At 40.9% G+C, this 19487-nt stretch overlaps 1 protein-coding gene across 11 annotated transcripts in view; it reads right to left on the reverse strand.

Moving 5' to 3' along the window:
- The window catches only part of TBXAS1 (thromboxane A synthase 1), a 232432-nt gene that overhangs the window by 80825 nt on the left and 132120 nt on the right, over window positions 1–19487 (reverse strand). For all 11 annotated transcript variants that reach the window (XM_009465851.2, XM_087768217.1, XM_087768219.1 and 8 more), the window contains 4 exons: window positions 18761–18877; window positions 11297–11385; window positions 8690–8838; window positions 6851–6981 (listed from right to left, as the gene is read on the reverse strand). In XM_009465851.2, coding sequence (XP_009464126.2) covers window positions 6851–6981; window positions 8690–8838; window positions 11297–11385; window positions 18761–18877 — 486 coding nt within the window. The remainder of the gene's footprint in view (window positions 1–6850; window positions 6982–8689; window positions 8839–11296; window positions 11386–18760; window positions 18878–19487) is intronic.

Consider the following 19487-nt stretch of genomic DNA (forward strand, 5'->3'; position numbering starts at 1 on the left):
CATCTGAACCTCCTCTGTTCTGCCCAGAAAGGGGCAAAAATACCATTTTTTGGAAGCCCATCTGAAGGAGATCCACCACACATCTCTTAGAAAGTGAGGTTACCTTTTCCTGCATAGGTACTCACATTTTCCCAGTAATGACTGCAAGATCATTCTTGGCAACTCCGGATACCCAAAAACTTCACCAGCTTAATCAGTATGAACACCCTGGTCCTTTGATTTCATTTCTGTCCTTTGGTACAAGTCTGTGTTCTTGCAAACTGAAGCATGCGAGCAGTGCTCCAAGAAGTCAAGGAGGTTGCTCATGTGCATGACAGCAGTTTGGACCCCAGATTGTAGCCAAGGTGGGACATGTGAAATATGTGTCCACCGCTCCTGTCACACTCTGAAGAAGAAATGAAGATACACAGCAGTGGCTGAAAAAGACTAAAAGGGAGTGGGGAGTGATGGAAGTATTGGAGAAAGAATCCCAGATGCCAAGATTATTTTGTTATGGTTGCTGCAGGTTTGTTGGAGTGGGGCAGATAATATATACATGGTACCATCTGCCTGTTCCTTGTCTAGCATCCATAAAGTACTCTGATCCATAACACCAAGGAGGCAATAGAAATGGTGCGATAAGAGCAAAGGGTGAGCGATAGCAAGCAGACCTAGACTGCTAGACTGCGGTGCTCATAAAGCTCTGGGCTCACAGGTGTGCTGGGCTGCAGAACTGGGACAGATGCAGCAGTAATGCAAAACTCTTCCTGCTTCTCCATCAACACGCCTCAGGGAGGTGAGAAAGTCACCGCTCTCGTTACTTATTCTGCCCTTGATCTTTTTTAAGCAGAGAGACTGCAGAACTGCATTTCATGATGAAAGCACCTGAGCCAGACACTTCAGCCCAGGCCTGAAACCAAAAGATCACATTTCATAGGCCTACAATTCATCGTTGGAAAGATAACAACAGACTGATCAAGAAATTTCAGCTTGTGACCAAAAGTAATAGGGATTTCAAGTTCATCTCCATTCGAGGTTTTGAGGCCTTGCTATGTTTAAATGCCCACTTAAGAAATTCCGAGGAAGTTAGAAAATTCATTACATTTTTATGAAGAAAAAAAAAAAAAAAAAAGGATTTTTCTTCAAATGTGGGAAGGAAGGAACACAATTTTAAAAGCAAGTAGTAATGCCTCGATTTTTAAAAGAAGGTGAACGACTAAAATGCCTTTTAACATATTTAACATAATGCCATTTTTTTGTCCTCTTAGAATCACTGATTCTATACTATACCCAAGCACAGACACCAGATTTAATGTTCAAAAGATTTTTAACATACACTAGAGAAATTATAACTTTCTGCTTAAAACAGCAGAGATACAGGTTTAAGATTTGTTTTTAAACCCCATATTTAGCACAAATTCCCTCTGTATCTTTAAGACATTCATTTACCTTTCTGGAAAGCCCACTGCACATTTCCTTCTGAAAAAGGCAGTGGATAATGACATGATCAAACCGTGAGAACAGCCCAGCAGAACAGAATCATAGCATCCCTCCTACAGACTTAGAAAAACAAAAGGGCCAGACTGATCCTTTGCTTTACTGACTTTTATTAATCAGTAAAAATGTATTATTTAATATTGCCATATAGTGTGTATCCTTAAATGGACACCACCTTCTTTCAAATATAAACAAGTTTTGCTTGGTTTTCTACAAAGTCAGGAAAACTGCACGCTATTAGAAGGTGTCTAATCCTCCCATCTGCTATTTCCTTAGAAAAATATTTACTTTTTAACATCTGTACTGCATTTCCACAGTTCAAACACACACATAGCTCCTGGAATGTACATAGTATTTAGCAAATTTTTAACTAAGTTTTTTTAGTAATTGTATAGTTTTCCCTTGACAAGGAGAGGATCAGACTTTTTCAGGAGGATTACCTCTGCTCAACCCATTTCAAGCAGCTCTTGAATAAAATAGTTCATTAGTTCATGAAAAGGAAAAACTCTAGGGAACTTCTGGGGAAGGAAGAGAAAAGAACAGAGTGCCACAGTAATTAGGCTTTCAGATTGTCCCTTATCCTCCAGAATGCAGGTACACACACCCTCTTCCCCTTAGGTAAAGCATTTAGGGGAGCTCATTGCACATTTCTCCCTGGGAATCAGTGTTCCAGAGATTAAAGTTCTAACGAGGCCATCATTTCCCAGAAAGATATTAAAAGATACCACTTCCATATAGTACATTACTATTGCTACCCAATAGTGAAAGGGCAGCTCTCTCCCCTTTCCAAGCATTTAAAGAGCTTAGTTTCAGACTTCCTCAAAATTCAGTTTCCCGACCTTTTTAGGCTCCCGTGGCTGATGTTGGAAAACCAAAGGATCTCCACACACGAGGAATCACGCCTGTCTGCATGGGCATGCGGGCAGCTGGGGGGCAACAGAGTCAGTGACTGTACTTACCAGGGATCAGGGAAAGGATTGGTAGGAATGAGGATGAGAAGTGGGGAAAACTGGAGGGGGCTGCAATTGCTCACTGGCAATTGCTGACCAGAGAAGAACCTCTTTTGATCTAGACCTAGCACAGTCGAGTACAGAGCATCCCAGGGCCATACCAATTCACGGGAGAGCAGATCATCACCAGGACTGACAGCACCATACAGCTTCTTTGTGGCTCTACACCACGTGGCTCACAGGCAGCATGGTTCACAGCAGCACAGCCTTCACACTCTTCTCCCGTTGTTCCTTCTGTCTGCTCTGCACTTACACCAAAAGCATTCAGGTAGTCTGTAGATCTCCAGCCAGACTGACCAAACTGCCAACCGAGATGCCAATGAATGCAGTTCTTGTCATACTTCTCTGTGCTTTCCCACCCTCTCATTTCAAACTGGCTTGAGACCACGAAGAAACAGCTGATCATCATCAGAAACATCATCAGGTCACTACCTGCCTGGCATGGATCAGTGACCTTGAATTGTGCATTCACAGCAAACCGTATGACTGGAAAAATCAGGAGATGCTGGAAGAATGTGTTGCAGCCTCTATGAACTCTCTAATTTTTCTAGTTAAAGGGTGTATTTTTTGAAAACTGGATTTTCCGACAGATCTGTTGTGATTTTCCAAAAATAGTGCTTTGTAATATCCTTAAATTGTTACATTCCAATTGTTGTTATTACTATGGATTACAAATGAAATTCTGGCCTTTCATCTGCCGAGGGGGCTTAGTTTCAACCCACAGTTTTAGAAAGGAGTCTCAGTTTTGAGCACCATGAAAGATTCCTTCATCTAGATATCATCATTTAAAACAGACTGGTAGGTTAAGAACTAAGCTATAACATGACAGAAAAACAACTCTTACATGAATAACAATTTGCATATCAGATTATTAAATGAAAATCTATCAAACTATCATTTATTGAAGCAAACAAACAGTCTATCTGCCCTGTTTCTGGAAACATTTTGCCTAAGGGAAAAATTTAAACCTGGGCAGATAATCAGGATAAGGTATTTGAACACTTAAATCCTGCTGGAGTCTTCAAAGTAGGTGTTAAGTGGTGCATTAAATTTGTGCTGTTTCTGCTGAACAGGGCGAATTTGCTCTTCTGTAAATAGTGGGAAAAGCATTTTACAACAATTTGAATCCATAAATAAATGTAATATATTAAAATCTCTAAAGTACGACCACTAAATGTTTTTGTACAGAAGCCAAATGAGTGGAATATCCAGGACTGAAATTATTTGACTGACCAAAGAAAGATAATATATAATTAAAATGACATCTGCAGCGCTAACCGATGGGATGAGAGAAAGTGACATCACAGATCTCATATAAGCTGCAAGCGTATTATTAGATCTAAACCTGGCTGTAAAATTACTATCTGCCCATGGGATTATCTTTAGGCATTCAGAACCATTGTTTCCTTTACTGATAGAAAAGGGATGATAACAGGCTGACTTTGCTTGTCACATTGTTTTTTGGCCTTTCTTTATTCTTCGTTCACGTTAGCTGCAGATGAGAGGAAGACAAGCTTCAGCTGAATCACTTTCACGGAGCTTTTCATTGTTTTACAGTTTGTTCCAAAGGCTTTTTTTTTTTTTTTTTGCTTCCCTCTGGCCCTCCCCCCCCAAAAGAAAAGAAAAAACAAAAGCATTTTTCATGGCGATAAAATCAATGAGGAGTAAAAGATGCACACAATGTAACATCTAGGAACGTGTCAACCTAAGGAATACCTATTGGCCTAATGCACCACAGAGAGACCTTAAGACTTTGCTTGTAGCTCCCACTATTAGCACAAAGAACCAGTAGCTACCAGTTATATCTTGGCCTCATTAAAATTCAGTGCCAAAACTCCAACTGACTTTGGTGGGTCATTCCAGACCTAGGACACAGGACATATTTCTCCTTCAGTGCAGGGCTATCTGGGACACCTAATCTCTACAGGTTACATTTCTGCATTAAATTGGACACAGCTGCATTTTGATCTGTTTCACATACCATTTTTATGTTCCTGGCAAATTATTAAGTCGCCTATACTTGTAACAAGGCTCTTGTGCCACCAACCTAAAATAGTCAAAATTGTAAGAACGTGTAAGGAGACAGGCAGTGAAAAGGGAAAAAAAAAAAAAAAAGAAGCTCCAAACTTTCCGGTCGCTTTTGAAAGCTGTGCTAATGATCCTGAACTGCAAAGGGGCCTTAACGCGCTCTCAGAAATCTGGTGCTAAGTGTCTAACTCCCAGTGTTTGAAATAGTTCCCATATGACAATTTTGCAAACTAGGCAAAAGTCCAGGAGCAAGCGGGACCACAGCTAGTCATGGATTTGTGCATACACTGTTAAGGCAAACACGGACCTTGTACTTTCCTCCACACTGCCCTGATACTGGGCAGCTACTGCCATGTGTTATCTGTTACAGCATCTCCCAACATCCCTTCCAATATAACCTTAAACCTCTGCTTCAGCCACTGAAACATGCAAACAGGCTGCATATGCAGAGAATGCTGCCTCCTGCTCTTGTCACTACCATCTTGCTTTTCTTTGTGTTTTCTCCTAACCATACCCACCTGCTGTCCTTTATCTTAGTCTGCAGTTTGAGGGAGTGACCATCTCTAGTATAGTGAAGGATTTAGCCCATGATCAACGCCCTCAGTGCTACTGCCGCAAAAATAAATTGCATTTTATTAATAGTAATTAATACATTAACTACTTTTAATCCACTTTAGATTGTTTCATTGTCCCTTTTATCCTTTTATAACTGATACACAGAATAGACTTTTCAGGCAGACCCCTTCAGCATAAATCTTTGATTCAAAACTCCATACATACAGCCATACCAGTATGCCATTAAAAGCTCTTGCTGGATCTGTGCACTAGAAATGAGGTGTCTGTAAGCAGCTTAGATATGCCATCCCTGTTAGAAAATATTCCTCCATTCCTCAGCCTGGGCCAGGAACCATGTTTATGAGTCACGAATTGTTTGCGGCCAGTGAGTGGTGCTTAGAACCTTTTGGATGTAAAGAAGGAGGGAGACAAAGACGTAAAGGCTAGTGAGGGCAAGGACTCGTAAAGGTGGGCTGGAGGAAAGACCAAGAAGCATGTGGTGATAAAGCACCACGAATGTGGAAGTGAGACTTCACAGCAGAAAAAGTCAAAGAAAAAGAGCAGAACACACAACACAGCAAAGAGCAGCAATATCTTTGAAAATCAATTCGATTTTTAAATGCCTCCTGGATGTAACATAGGGTAAACTAAAAAACTTTTTTCCTGAAAGGTGACAGCTGTGAGGCTAAGCTGTGAGAAAAAGCTGGGAGGATCCATTCTCACCTCTGCTGTTACCCCATCAGAATTGCTCTTCATCTCAAAGTGGTAAGAAACATCTCTTATATTTCAATATTAACAGCTTCTTAATGTCTATGTCATAGCGTGTTTCATGGCAACTGATATGCAAAACTTGTCTCAGTTACCTTTAGAATGGAATTCTCATTGATATTCTTTGTTTCTCACTACATATCCATAATTAAGTGGTCAACTTATTTTTAGGGATATTATGTGCAGTCTGCAGTAAAGAATGGTCCAAAAGGACAAGTAGACCTGAAGAACTTTTGTATCACAGAACTGAAGCACATGCCTATGTTCCAAATGCTTTGTATATCAAAAATAGACTTTCATAAAAATGCATGTGCCTTGAGATACTTCATAAAACAACAGTGATTAAAAAAAAAAAACCCACACACAAAAAACCAAAAAGCCCCAGAACTGCCTTATGTCCAGACAAAAGAGAAATACATGGGTAACAATTTACTAATAATGCATACCCATTAGTTTGCATACTTCAGGTAGAATTTACTACCTTTCTCTTTAGCCATCTCAATATCAAGTGTCTGCTCTTAACCAGACATTCAGGTTCTTTCCATTTTCAAAAGCAGTAGGAACTGTCACAGGACTATATAAAACCTACCCCAGCTCCTAGGTAATGACTGGCTTGAAACACTCAGTGGGGGCTCCCCTTTCTCTGGTCGTTAAGGAAGAGTAGCACAGACAAAACACCTGACTTTAAGATGAGAAAAAATTCTACAGGGTGAATCTTTCTTTCTCGGTCTAGAAACTGGGTTGGAAAGTCATCCCAGATGTAACATTTTCTGCATCCTTATTTGAACAGAAAAACTAAGAGAAGCAGTCTTTTCTTGTAACGTGTTAACAATTCTGCATCAACACCAAGCCTGGTTGATGGTACATAAAGCTAAAAATGAATAAAATCCTCACTAAATTACTTTGAATGTTCGAACAGACCGAGTTTGCTTTTTCAGCTGAGGCTTATGCCACTTTTAGTTTTTCCTCAAAACATTTGCTTATCCATATATTTATCACAGAAATGGCCTTACCTCAGCCGCATCTTGCTGGTCTCTGAAGACAATTGTGTTTTTTATGGTTTGGATAAAAAATCCATTCAGTTCCTTTTGTTTCTTGTTTGGCAAAATCCGGAGCAATGGGATCATTATGAATGGGAAAGAAACTGTAGGAGATTTTAAAGAAGAAAACACAGAATCAGACTGTAAAAGCATATAATATCCCTCTCCTTTCATTAATATTATAAAACTCATCAAGTGAGATGTGTTACTTTTGTGAAACCTGTTTTCTCCTCTTTCCCTCTCCCTCTCCCTCTTTTTCTTCCACCCCCATAGGCTGGTAAAGGATTTCCTTTTAGAAATTCCATGTTGGCCGGGAATCCCCTGCCAGACAGATGCCTTCCAGGCTTGCTTCCACAATGCTTCAGGATTTAATTTCAGCTTCTTGATGCCACAGAGCCACCATAACAAAGGGGAGAATTAGTTTCCCCGCCTGCTCAAACAATTACATACAGAAGGTGTGGGTTCTTGAACTAGCCTAGCAGCTTATGGCACTGATCCATAAAATTGTGTAGTAGTCATTCTCATTTACAGTTCTTCAATATTAGGATATTGGTTTGCTATTTTATTTTGCTTCTCTAAATAGGCCACAGACTCTGGAAGTGGGATGTTATCACAAGGATGGTCTCCAGTCCATAGCCTTTATAGTCAGGAACTACAAACCTGAGTGAAGTCTTGCATCTTAATAAACTCTTCATTAATTTATGAACAGCTTAAGACTAACAAATCAGTCACAGGAAACCTCCTGTGCTACCAACAGGGCAACACAGTGTGGAAATTCAGACCACATAATGTACCAGGAGAAAGAGATCGACCAAAGAATGCAACCCCAAACCCTACAGAAACTTTCTTTAATGAAGGACATGGTCTTAGACACATAGGGGCACATTTCTGTCCCTTCAGAAATTAGTCACAAATCCCACTTTGCAATCAGGTTAAACATTAACCCCAGGACATTTTGGATACACAACTCCAGAAGGAAACAGTTCATGTGCTGCTAGTACAGGTGCAATCTGTAATGCCAGCAGGATCAGATGGGCACAGGAAACTTTGCCACCATGCCACCTGACACTACTGTGAGCAGGTCTAGATAGCAAGATGGTAAAACCTCAACAACCTCGATTATGCTGTGGCTTCCTCAGCTACAATTCTTACTGCCCTTGCATTACCAATGCCAGCAACACTGTGAAGCCTTAGCTTTCATGGCCTAGAACTATATGGCTTTATCCCCATTCTTGCATTCCCTATCTTTTCACCTGAAAATAAATGCATTCTCTTAATGACAGCCTGTGCTGGCACTTATAATCTTTATCTTTTACAGCCATCAATCAGGCTGCTGCTGCTATTCAAATAAGAATTTGGAGGACTTATACTATCTGTTTATGCTTGTTTTCTTTAGCAGGTTATTAGTCCACTGTTGTTTACGAGTGGGATTTCAATCTCTACCAAGCAAACCGAATGCACAAAAACTTTACTCTCAGGCTCCAAAGGGCAGTTACTCTGTTTTAATGCAGAAGTGTATTAAAAGAGATACCGTAGAAACTACAGGTCCCAGAAACCTTCCACTGAGATCAACCTGGAGCATTGCCTTTCCAGACTCCCAGTTTCTGGAGGAAGTTGGATTAATGGTGACAAGAGCTGTAGAGCACATGGTGGAAATCTTGAGGGTATACTTGGCTTGTAGGCTGCATTCTGAACACCTCTGAAATAAAGTCTGTTATACATCTTCCTGCTCCTGCTTCAGCGTGTTTTGCAATTTGAGAATGACTTTTAGAAAATTACCGTAAAGAAGTAGACAAAGGTAACTATACTCACGGATTAGAATGAGGAGAGGTTTAAACAAAGACATTTCAAAGAATGTTCTGCAATTCTTAACAAAGGGGTCATCGGGATTCTTCTGAGAATCCACCTCAGTACCAAAAGCTACGCTACCAACGACATCCAAGGTAAAGCAGTTGTAACACCTGCATTGAGTTGAAGAATGATAAATCATTAGCTACAAATTACATATCCATTAATATCTTGCTTCTACAATCATCACATAACACTAATTTTTGCCTCTGAGTTTCTTTTTGCTTTTAGATTTGAGCTTTGCCAACAAGAGATGTTTCCATCATTTTCACAAATGCTGGTGCTTAATAATGATCACCTCTCCTTATACAAAGTGAACAAATTTTCATATAGCTCAACAATTGCACTAAAAATTTATAAAAAATAAACAATTTCATTTGTTATTACCTCGAAATCAAATGCAACAGAGCAGAGATTCATAAGCACTTTCTTAGTGCATACTAAATAAAAGAGATCATTCCTTTTTCATTTTCATTTTAAACTGCAGAAACCACATCTACTACCAGTCCGGTCTAAACTCTCAGTGACAAGAGGTGCTTAAGTAAAATTTCCTGTTAAGGATTTCCTTTGTCTTCTTGATAGCTCTTTTGTAGTGTAAAATCGTGGTCAAAAACAAGAGGAACTGACACCATGTAAAATCTGTATCTCTGCAGAGGAGCAGCAAATGCTTTGAGAACTACAAATGACCTGTGGACCATGATCTAGAAACTTCAGAACTTACTGAATCTCTCTTTGCATATCTGATCATCTCTCCAGTTGTCTCACCATCTTTATTTCTACTGGGCAGTAGCAACTATATTTAGTTTTGAGATAAATGGACTGAGAATGTAAAATATCCTTGAAATCTGATTCTTCTAATCTGTGGTCAAGCCTGCAATGACTGTTCTTCTGTGTTCCCTTACAAAAGGCTAATATTAAATTCTCTGGCGTTTTAACCTGAGTGAGCATGTATTAAGAGAAGGACAGGACTCAGGTCCAGTATATCCTGTATACATATTGTGAAACAGCATTTCTAAACTATGATGTTTGGGCACTGTCATTCCGATAACACCAGAGCAGATTTAGAAGATAACAAAAGTACTGCAAAGCTAAGTAACTTCTTTGGGTTTTCAACTCTTACACACACACAAAAAAAGCATTATTGGAAGTTGAAATGTTAAAAGAGGGGGCACTGCAATAAAACAATAATTTCAGAGCACTCTATCATCTACCTCTCCAAGGTACTGAAAAAGCTTAAAAACTAAATTTTGAGTTGCTGGTGAAACACAAAATGGCTAAGGACAACTAACGTACAAGACAACAGGAGGTTGCAGATAGGGTATTTACATCCGAAAAATAGCTCCCAAGGCAATTCTGGCAAACTGCAGTGCCATGAGAGTCACATTTATATATGTCAGTCCTGCTGAAATGGTAGTATGATAAAACAACTGGAAGTCATATTCTGAGATGGTCAACATCATTCATTTATACTTTCAAAAGGTCTTTTCCAAAGCGCCTCTTGAGAGGTGAAACCCTATCATGGATCAATAGCTAAAAGACCAGGCAAAGAAAAAGGACAAATGGAAAAAAGGGAAAAGCCTGGAAGGACTCAAAAGGTCAATTTTCATCAGAGCACTAGGCTAAGCGTAATATATCTCAAGGTTTCATAGCATTTCTTCAGATGTTTAATAAGAAGATCTCTGTGCACACACATACACTTGTGTATGTACTTGAAAAGAGATGGATGAATTGTGGCTAAATATCTATTTGTCTAGATGAAACAAAATTACTTGCACTGCTCCAGTTTGGGGGAAATCATGAAGAACTTCAGAGGGCACTGACCAACCTAGCAAATGAAGTGTATGCAAAGTAGTGGCTATTAGAAAGAATGCATTTGAACTACTCATACGCTGTACACAGTCCTAGCAGAAATGCATCTGCTCAGAGAAGGCGCTAGACAGTGTTGTGAACAGTTCAGTGAAAACCTCTGATGAAAGAGCAACAAAAAAAGATAATAGGATATTAAATGCATAACAAATGGGAGAAAGCACAGTATGGAAAATATTAAAGTGTCATTTTATAAATCAATGGTGCATTCTCATCTGGAGTACCGATCTCATCGTTTCACAAAAGGCTAGCGTGCCATTAGAGGGGGTTAGGAGGAATGTGGTAAGAATGATTAAGTGCTCAAAAAAATCAAATTAAAAAAGCAAGAGGGTGATGGACTAGAGGGATTTGATACTAGATCAATTCCTATATTTGTACATTATTGGCACACCGTAGAGAGCAGACTGGACAGGGACTGATGCAGCTTTCCTTTCTGCTTCCAGCTGTTAAAACTTCATTAAACAACATCTAGAAATACATTAGATGTTTTTCCAAAATTACTTTTCAAGTATGCAATGGCTGCCCCCAGGAAGAAAAGGCATCTATCAGACACATCCTCCATTAAACTATGATCTCCACTTATAAAAGCAAGGAAGGAAAAAAAATCTTTTATACAGTAAGTGCATATTTAGAATAACTGCTGCTATTGACTTTATTTTTTTTTTTTTTTAAATCTGCTACTAATTTCTGGCATGTTGAACATACCTCTGGATATCAAAAGCTTTGCCAGAATCTGCATAGACTTTCAAGTTACACAGCAGGACGTCACAGGCCTGGTTTATTAGCGGTATCATCTAGAAAGGAACACATTGTATTGTGAAAAACATTAAAATGTTAAAAAAAAAAAATCAATTATTCTAAATTAGTTTTATCCAGTAAATGGGACAGAGCTGTCAGGATCCTCTGCAAGTGTGGTCAGGCACTTCTACACAGGCAAGATGAAACATTGGGACTGGCTGCTAAAAACAAACCTACACATTACAGGGATGCCCTTCTTCAGCTCTGGGCCTAAAGACGAGAGGCCCTGTCGCTCACCTGACCTTTGGTTCTTGCCCACCTGTGGCTATACACACAGAGAGTTATCAAGCAAAGACATCCCCCTCTCTTTTTAATCATTCCCTGTTCCAGCTGATGATTTATCACAATCCATATTTACAGTACATTACATTTAGGCTACATATGCTCCAGGGCAAAAGGAATAATATTTTCCATAGTCCCGAAGTCCTGTAAAGATATTAGCATCAGAGGCCCAGCATTTCCATCCTGCTGTCCCTCAGTTTGAGGGATTTAACAAGTACGTTAGAAAAGCACCAGGTATACCACTACAAGCTGCTGAGGGCAAACTGCTATTGCTACCTGAGTAAAGGGTTTTCTGGAGAGGTGATACCACTAAATGGACATTCACGTGAATTTAGTCAGCTAATGGTTCTTTCCAGTCACTGACACATGATGGTCAGGTAGATCTACCCACAGCCTGGCTGTAGCTAACAGTGCAATAGTCTCCTCTTTAGTGCTTCATGGAAACCATGACATAGGCAACCATCAAAGACTCATTAAAGTCTCTCTCTCTGTTTCTCTTTAACTTTTTACATACGAAGGGCATCAGACACTTGCCTTGATTACACCTACTAGGGGGGCAGAGGAAGAGCGTAGCAACAATCCAGCCATGACCCTAAAGGCATTATCTGCTATGGCTCTTTCTCCATATAGACTGCCAAGAGTTCCTTATAGCCTACAATTTAATACCACAGTCTTGCCTCAACAATTATGCCAAGCATCAGCAGACGTATGCACAGAAACCTGTCTTTCCTTCCTGAACAACCTCCTTCAGCATACGGATGTCAACAAACATGAGAACAGACTTGTCCTACTCCTCTGACACTCTTGTTACCAAAAAAGACTTACTGCAGCCTCTCAGCACACTCCGAGAGCTATGCAGCCTGCCCAGCCAAGTCCATTTTGCTTGGCACTTCTACCTCTGTGAAACTGGCATAACACTTTGTGCACAGGCACACTGCCATCCTAACACATGGGCAAGACTATACACAGTCAAAAGGCCAATGCAGGAGCATCCAACGTGTTTTCCAAAGGCAGAAGTCTTGAGTCAAGAATGTGTATAGCTGCTCTCGAGGTCCTGTACCTATATGGGATGGAGCAGGTTGTCTTTATTTCAGTTCAAAGCCAGATAGATTTGGGCTTTGCCACAGTCTCACAAGGTAATTCTGAAGCTAGATTAGTATTCGGTAAAAGTAGCTGGTATGTGTTTGGGAGCCACACACCACATTATGTGGCAGTTTTCTTCCCCTTTTGGCTTCCTAAAGAAGGTCCCCTGTAGTGAGCTTCTTCTCAAATGGTTCAACAAAATTAACACATTTCTGTTCAACAGATTGAACTAGGATGAAATGCTTTATAATCTCTGGGTCCAGCCCCTCCAATGAACTGAACCAGTCAAGGAGAACAAAATGAAAATCCGTATTTTAACAGGTATGATGTTTCCTAAACAGACAGAGATAATTTCAGATTTTCCTTTTATTGCCTTATATTCTCTTTTATTCTTCGTCACATCACCAGATCTGCAACCACCCAGCTGGTTGCTATCGCTTTCCAACAGCTGGCAGAGATGGCAGGGGCAAGTACGCCTGGCCAGGGCATCTCACAGCACCTCTGCACTTTCTACATTCCACCAGCCTTTCAAAATACCATTGCAATTAATTTCTAGCCATAAGATATTTTTATTAGCAAATCTAACTAGGAAAATGGGGAGGGGGGCACATGGATTTGATTTATTGTTAGCATGATAGGACAGAGTCATACCAATGAGACAATTATTTGCATATGAACGCTATGGGGGATATCTACTCAGGAATCCTGGGTTTGGGTTTTTATTCCCCTGAGGGACATAAATTAGTCCAACGTTGCAAACTACAAAGACCACAGCCTGAAACATTCTCAAGTCCCTTAACACTTTAAACTCTTTGTTCAATTGTCAATAAAAATAAAGTAGTGTTGGGGAAGGTGAACTATACCAAACTTTGAAAACTGGCACAGAAACAGACATGTTGATCTGCACCACCTTGGGTATCACTAACTTCCTATACATTATCATTTGCCAGTCAGAACATAAAAGCTGTATAACCTGCCTGAGATTCAGTTCTTGGTGGGTAAACAAACCCCAGCTGCTCTGTGTTCAGATTGGCTGAGAGTAACAGGATGAATAAAAATCTAAACAATATGGTCCCTGTAAATATTTGATCTGCCAGTTATCTAATAGCAAGAGTAGCCCAGAGTCCAAATTTCTTTCTTTCTGCCAAAGAAGAGCATTTGGGGTTAGGGTTTTCATGATGCCAGGAGCTTTGCTGTATAAATCCTGCCAATATGCTATTTGGCACATAACAACAATTAGTTTCTGATTCTGCATACGCACAGTGCATGGGGATGTTTGCACTGTTTAAAGGCATCAGAGTCACGTTCCTCTAGTTAGATGTGGTCCTCAGTATTCACTATTATTATTCCCCTTATTACTAGCACCCAAACCATAAAGTAGAAGGCTGGATCATATTCACTCTGGACAGACACACTGGAGACTTTACTGTTCAGATATAGTACGCAGAGGTCGTGTTGGGCCTCTTGTCCCACAAATGGGATGAAATATAAAGGAAGGAGAAGGAAAAAGGATACATCCCTAACATAAGAATTGCTTCTGTACCAGATTTCAAGTCCCTGACTAAAGCCAGGAAAAGAGCGGAGCGTCAAGAAGATGTTTGTGAGAGGATTTGTTTCCATCATCTCACAGTAAGGCCCTGCTATTCATGGGCAAAACTTACCAAAGTGAGCAACTCAACCAGACACTGTCTTGTGGCTCAAGGATATGCACATTTCACGTATGAGCTTTTATGTTAGTGATTTGCTCTGTCTCAGGTAAGCACACTCACTTTTTTCCTGAGTAACAAGAGCAATTTCCAGAGACCCTTCCAAAATGCCTCTGACCAATGTGCACAAGCAGTGTGAGAATAAATCAAGGAAACCTCAACGGTGGGACTGTCAGATTTTATGTCCTAGTGGGACCTGGAAGATCTACATGCCTGAGAGTGACACTAGAAGATTTTCCTGCACTGTTCTGCCATGTTATCACAAGTTCTGCTTTGTGTCTCCCGTTGTTTGAAAGAAAATGCCTCAACACAAACTCCACTTCACAGGTTATTTAGGACAATGCTACATTATGCTGTGTTCTCTTCTTTAATTTTTGTGTTCTGTTTTGTTTTAATGGTTGGTTAATGGAGGAGAGGATTCCTGGCATACTGATAGGAGATGACAAGACCACTGCAGCACCATCAGAATAAATAAAAATCAATAGGTTTTCTGCTGGTGTTCGCTGTAAAAGAGAGCAAAGCTATTTATCAAGTCTGACAAGAGGTCCAGAACTGCAGGATCATCACAGGCACCACAGCAAAAAGAAGAGGAACAAAATAAGAAATACTAAATAGGGAATCAAGATTGGTATAGCAAGATCACCAACATATCAGCTTGTTTCAATACATAATAGCTGAGGAGAGCATGACAGGAACACTGGGAAATGCATCTTTTACTTAAGGAGTTCCAGATATTTTACTTCATCAATTTCTCATTAATTACATCTTGGATCAACTTTCAGTGGTCAGTATTATTCCCATTTAACAGATGAAAGTTGTTTCATGCACAGAGAATTTAAGTAGCTTCTGCCAGATCACCCACAGGCAGTCAATGGCAGAGCTGGAAGGGAAAATTCTTGGGTCTCCTGCCTCCTATCTCTCATTTGTCGTTCTTAGTGCTCCCATAGCAATGGTACTACGAGGTCCATTCAGGGGTCTCACTGGAAAGAGTTTATTATCAGATCTCTTACCAACTCCAGTGGCTTCTCATGTGGGATGCTACCAAATCTTACTGCGGGATCAAGCTTAGAAGTCTATTGATTTATGCTATGCTCACCACTATACTATTTGAATTTAATGTTATCTGGAGCCAAACCTTCCTTCAGTTGGAGTGGACTGCTTTACTAATCTTTACATACTCATCAGAAAAAGAAAATTAAAAAGGGAAAACACACAATGTATAGCAATCCATAAAAGCAGCAGTAAAACGGTGCACAGCTTTTAAAGAGAAATTAAGGAGACAAGAGAAAGCTGGAGAAGATGCCACAAAATCTTGAAAAATGTTAGGAACAACTCCCTGCGTACATGCAGCAATCACTACACTGGCTACTCCACAGATCTATATAACCTCTGGTTTCAGTTAATTGCTCATAACTTTGCAAACTTCAAAATTTCTGGGATCAACTTTTCCTTATTTGGTGACAGGCTGTTGGAGATTTCTGCCAAACTAAGGGGAAATTCCTCAAGCTTAGTGAACTTCTCAGGGACACTACACCGCTTCTGTGGAGAGACAAGGGCAAAGTACAGCCACAGTACCTAGATGCCTCTGTGGGGCATTACGGGTCAAACCTTAGCAACAGACATTAGCTCTGTCTTGGGTTTTGTCCTCCAGCAGCCAGGCCAAAGAGTGGATGACTGACTTCTTGTTATTGCTAGTGCTCAAGCTGTCCTTCAGCCTAGTAGTAGATTCTTGTGTTTCTGAAATGGAGATATCATGAACCCACACTCAACTCTCCAGCCTTCTGTGCATCTTTTATCTGAAGTGATTGCTATGGGGAGCACAAGGAGTTGTTAACATTTATTGCTCTGTCACAGGCTAACAGCTCCCAGTTCTCTCAGAGCATCCAGACAGACAAGTCTATGTTCAGAGTGGCACTAGGGGCTGTGGTGCTCAAGGGGAACCACTCTCCAAAGCTACTCGGGAGGTCTGCAGTCTCTCCAGTGCCACTGGGGAATTTGCATAGGGGAACAAAGGCAAGGCAGACATCCAGAGTGAACAGAGTGGAAGACTTTGGTGTGGGGTTTTGTCAGAGCTCAGATCTCTGTGGCAAAGGAATCAATGTCTTAGGAGAAGAAATGAGGAATGTGTCTAGCAGTATTTATAAATATGTATAAAACAACATATCCGGGTTCTTATGCAATAAATTAATGCCAAAACTAGTTTATTTGTAACTCCTTGAGGTAGAGAGTAAGAGTTTATTATAAACAGGATGTCTTCTACATAACTCTGAATACTCTGTAGTATGGCCAATACTAGAACATGGTATTTTTATTTCCATGCTGCTGTAGAGGTTCTGAGAGACTACTAAATATGGAAGAGTTAAAAAGTGAGATCATAATTAATGAGCATTGACTTCCTTTGAGAAGTGTTGGTATGGCTTCTAAATTAAGCAACAGCAAGAGAAGCACATGAGCGAGGACTTAAGTTGCATTAACTTCAAATCCCAGGACTGTTCATGTATTTGGGTAGAAAATGAAATGCAAGGCTGAGGAGTGCATCCATTCAAAAGAAGTTCTTAATCTCACATGGCCTTACTGCAAGCTACTGCAAGCATCTCTCTGTATAGGGATGGAAGGTCTTCTGGTGAAGACATGGGACAGAGGAATAAAGTTGGGCCTTCCAGAGAGACCTTCACCACTCATCATTTTCTCCCTTTCTCTAGACTGGGATGAGAAAGTGACCATTTCCAGGTCACCCTGAGCCCACGCACAATCACACTCCTTCCACAGAGCTTGGAAAACGCAGCACAAGGAAAGCTGATTATCAGGCTAAAAATAAAGATCTCAATTTTTGCATGTGAGACAGCTACCAGGCACTAGTCAGCCCTCCATTTTACCTCCTACCACTACCCTCCTCCTGCGTTGCAGCTCCACCACCAAGCAGTGCAAAGTGAGCACCATGACTTCTCCTCCCACCCTGGTTTAAACAGTCAAACCCTGCAAACCCATACCTGCCCGACCCCAAAGCATGACGTCCAGGGCCTTCACCTGCTCGCCCTCACCACTCTCCTCCGTCAAGTCTGCCCGGCTGGTGCCGGCAGAGGTTGCTCTCCTCAAATTGAGGGGAGCGCAGCTTTATCTTTTGTTAGTCCGCCAGCAAAGAGCTGATGACCTGCAGTAAGGCAGATTAATTTCCGCTAGGAAAACGCAAAACTCTCCACAATGCCATGAGCAACTAATCGCTTGCATATTTAAACATCCTAGACTCGCTAAAATTTCACGATGGAGCCAGTGACAGAGCAAATGTCGGGGCGCATAACCAATGGCATTGTCAGTCGTGATTAATCAGCATCTCCACCAGGCTAGCGGCCAATTAGAATTTACCATAATAAGGAGGTGACAGCCGGCGTTGCTAAGCGACTGCTGTCTATAGAGCTGGGAGAGCCAGACACATTTAGATGTTACTGTGGATTTCGACAGCGGCATGTCAAAACAACACAAGCGTCTGCCCAGTGGAAAATTTTACAACCCAGGACTGGGCACCAGAGTGAGGCATGGTTTCCTTTCAGAATAAAATGCATAAAGGAAGAGCTGTTTTTTTGTTGTAGTTTTCCCCCCCCCCCCCCCTTGAAAGAAGACTTTAACTAGTCAATCATTTATCTGCGTTTAATTAAGAGATATCGTGTCACTGGAATAGGACTTTGTTACCGGGTAATGGGTTCCCATGACTAAGTAAATGCTGAGACATTTATAGGAAATTAGCAGCAGGTCAGCGCGGAGACATTTATTTTCAGTCAGAGGTATTTATCTGGCAATGACATTCTGTTCCAGTGACTTATTTTATTATATGAGAGGATTAAAGAATAAAAGGAGGAGGGGGGGAAGGAGATGGAGAAATGAAAATAGACTGACAGCGGTTCCCGTGTTAACGTGAGAGCTGCTGACTCTGCAAATCACGAAAAGCTATGTTCCAACTGGGAGCAATAACCTTTCCCGTACTTTAGCTTACTCCTAATAGGGAGGGGGGGAGGAAAGTGTAAGGGTCCTTTTTGAGTTTGCTACACTTTTATGGACAAACTGGTTTATATAGAGAAAGACGGAGGATAATATCCTCAGATGAGCTATTCTGATTTTCACCAGTCTATGACCTGGACCACACCGTACATATGCTCTACTGCGCATGCTCTTCAGGTCTAAATAAACTGGCACAAAGTAGCAGGTTTTACCTGTCCTTAATATGGACCTATATAAAGTAGATGCCTGCACAAAAGAAAACAACTATGTCTTCTAAATTATGAAAGCAGCACCGTCTACACCTTACCTCTTTCAGTTTGGTATCGCTGAAGGCTGGGGTCAGGAGGCTCCGGACATACTTCCATCTGTCATCACGAAGACAAAGGATGCTGTCAAGCATAGGCTTGGAAATCAAGTTCGGCTTCTAAGTCAAAAGAAAACATGATTCAGTTTTAACACAAATGCAACTTGAGCTACTCAAGACTCTGGAACTTGGAAAGATTGGCCATGAATGGCGTTGCACTGCTGTACCACAATGAGAGAGGTTCAAATCAGTTCCAAACACGAAGCTAAACATGGATGAGGCTGGAGAAGATTTCTCTTTTGCTGCATGCATTTCCTCTTGGGCTTGTAAAAGCCCTGGGCCAGTCCAGTAACTCCTTGCTCAGACTGTTCTGGTTCTGCCGTTCCTGGTGTTCTCCTGCAATTGCCAGTTCTCCTTTGCTGAACCCTGGCTTCTTTCCTCCCTTTCTAAGGTGACTAGCAAGAGGACCTGTCAACACTCCCTCTCCGTGTGACATGAGTGCCAACGCACCACACGCAGGTGTCAGTGGGGGACACGATTTCTGGTGACAGCTGGTATGTCAGACTGTTATGTGCATTTTAAAAGTCTTCAGAAAATATGTTGATTAGAAAGCAAGTCCCAGTCCTTACTCTGTCTATAAGGAACACTCTCACTAAGTTGTGGCGTGGGACTCTTAAAGCTTCAGCAGTTGGTCAAATATAGTAGTTTAAAGCATTGCCCCATGAAGTTC

The sequence above is a fragment of the Nipponia nippon genome, unplaced genomic scaffold, assembly GCF_047370975.1.
Source record: "Nipponia nippon isolate SJK-2023a ecotype South Korea unplaced genomic scaffold, ASM4737097v1 scaffold_3, whole genome shotgun sequence".
NCBI classification, from domain to species: Eukaryota; Metazoa; Chordata; class Aves; order Pelecaniformes; family Threskiornithidae; genus Nipponia; species Nipponia nippon.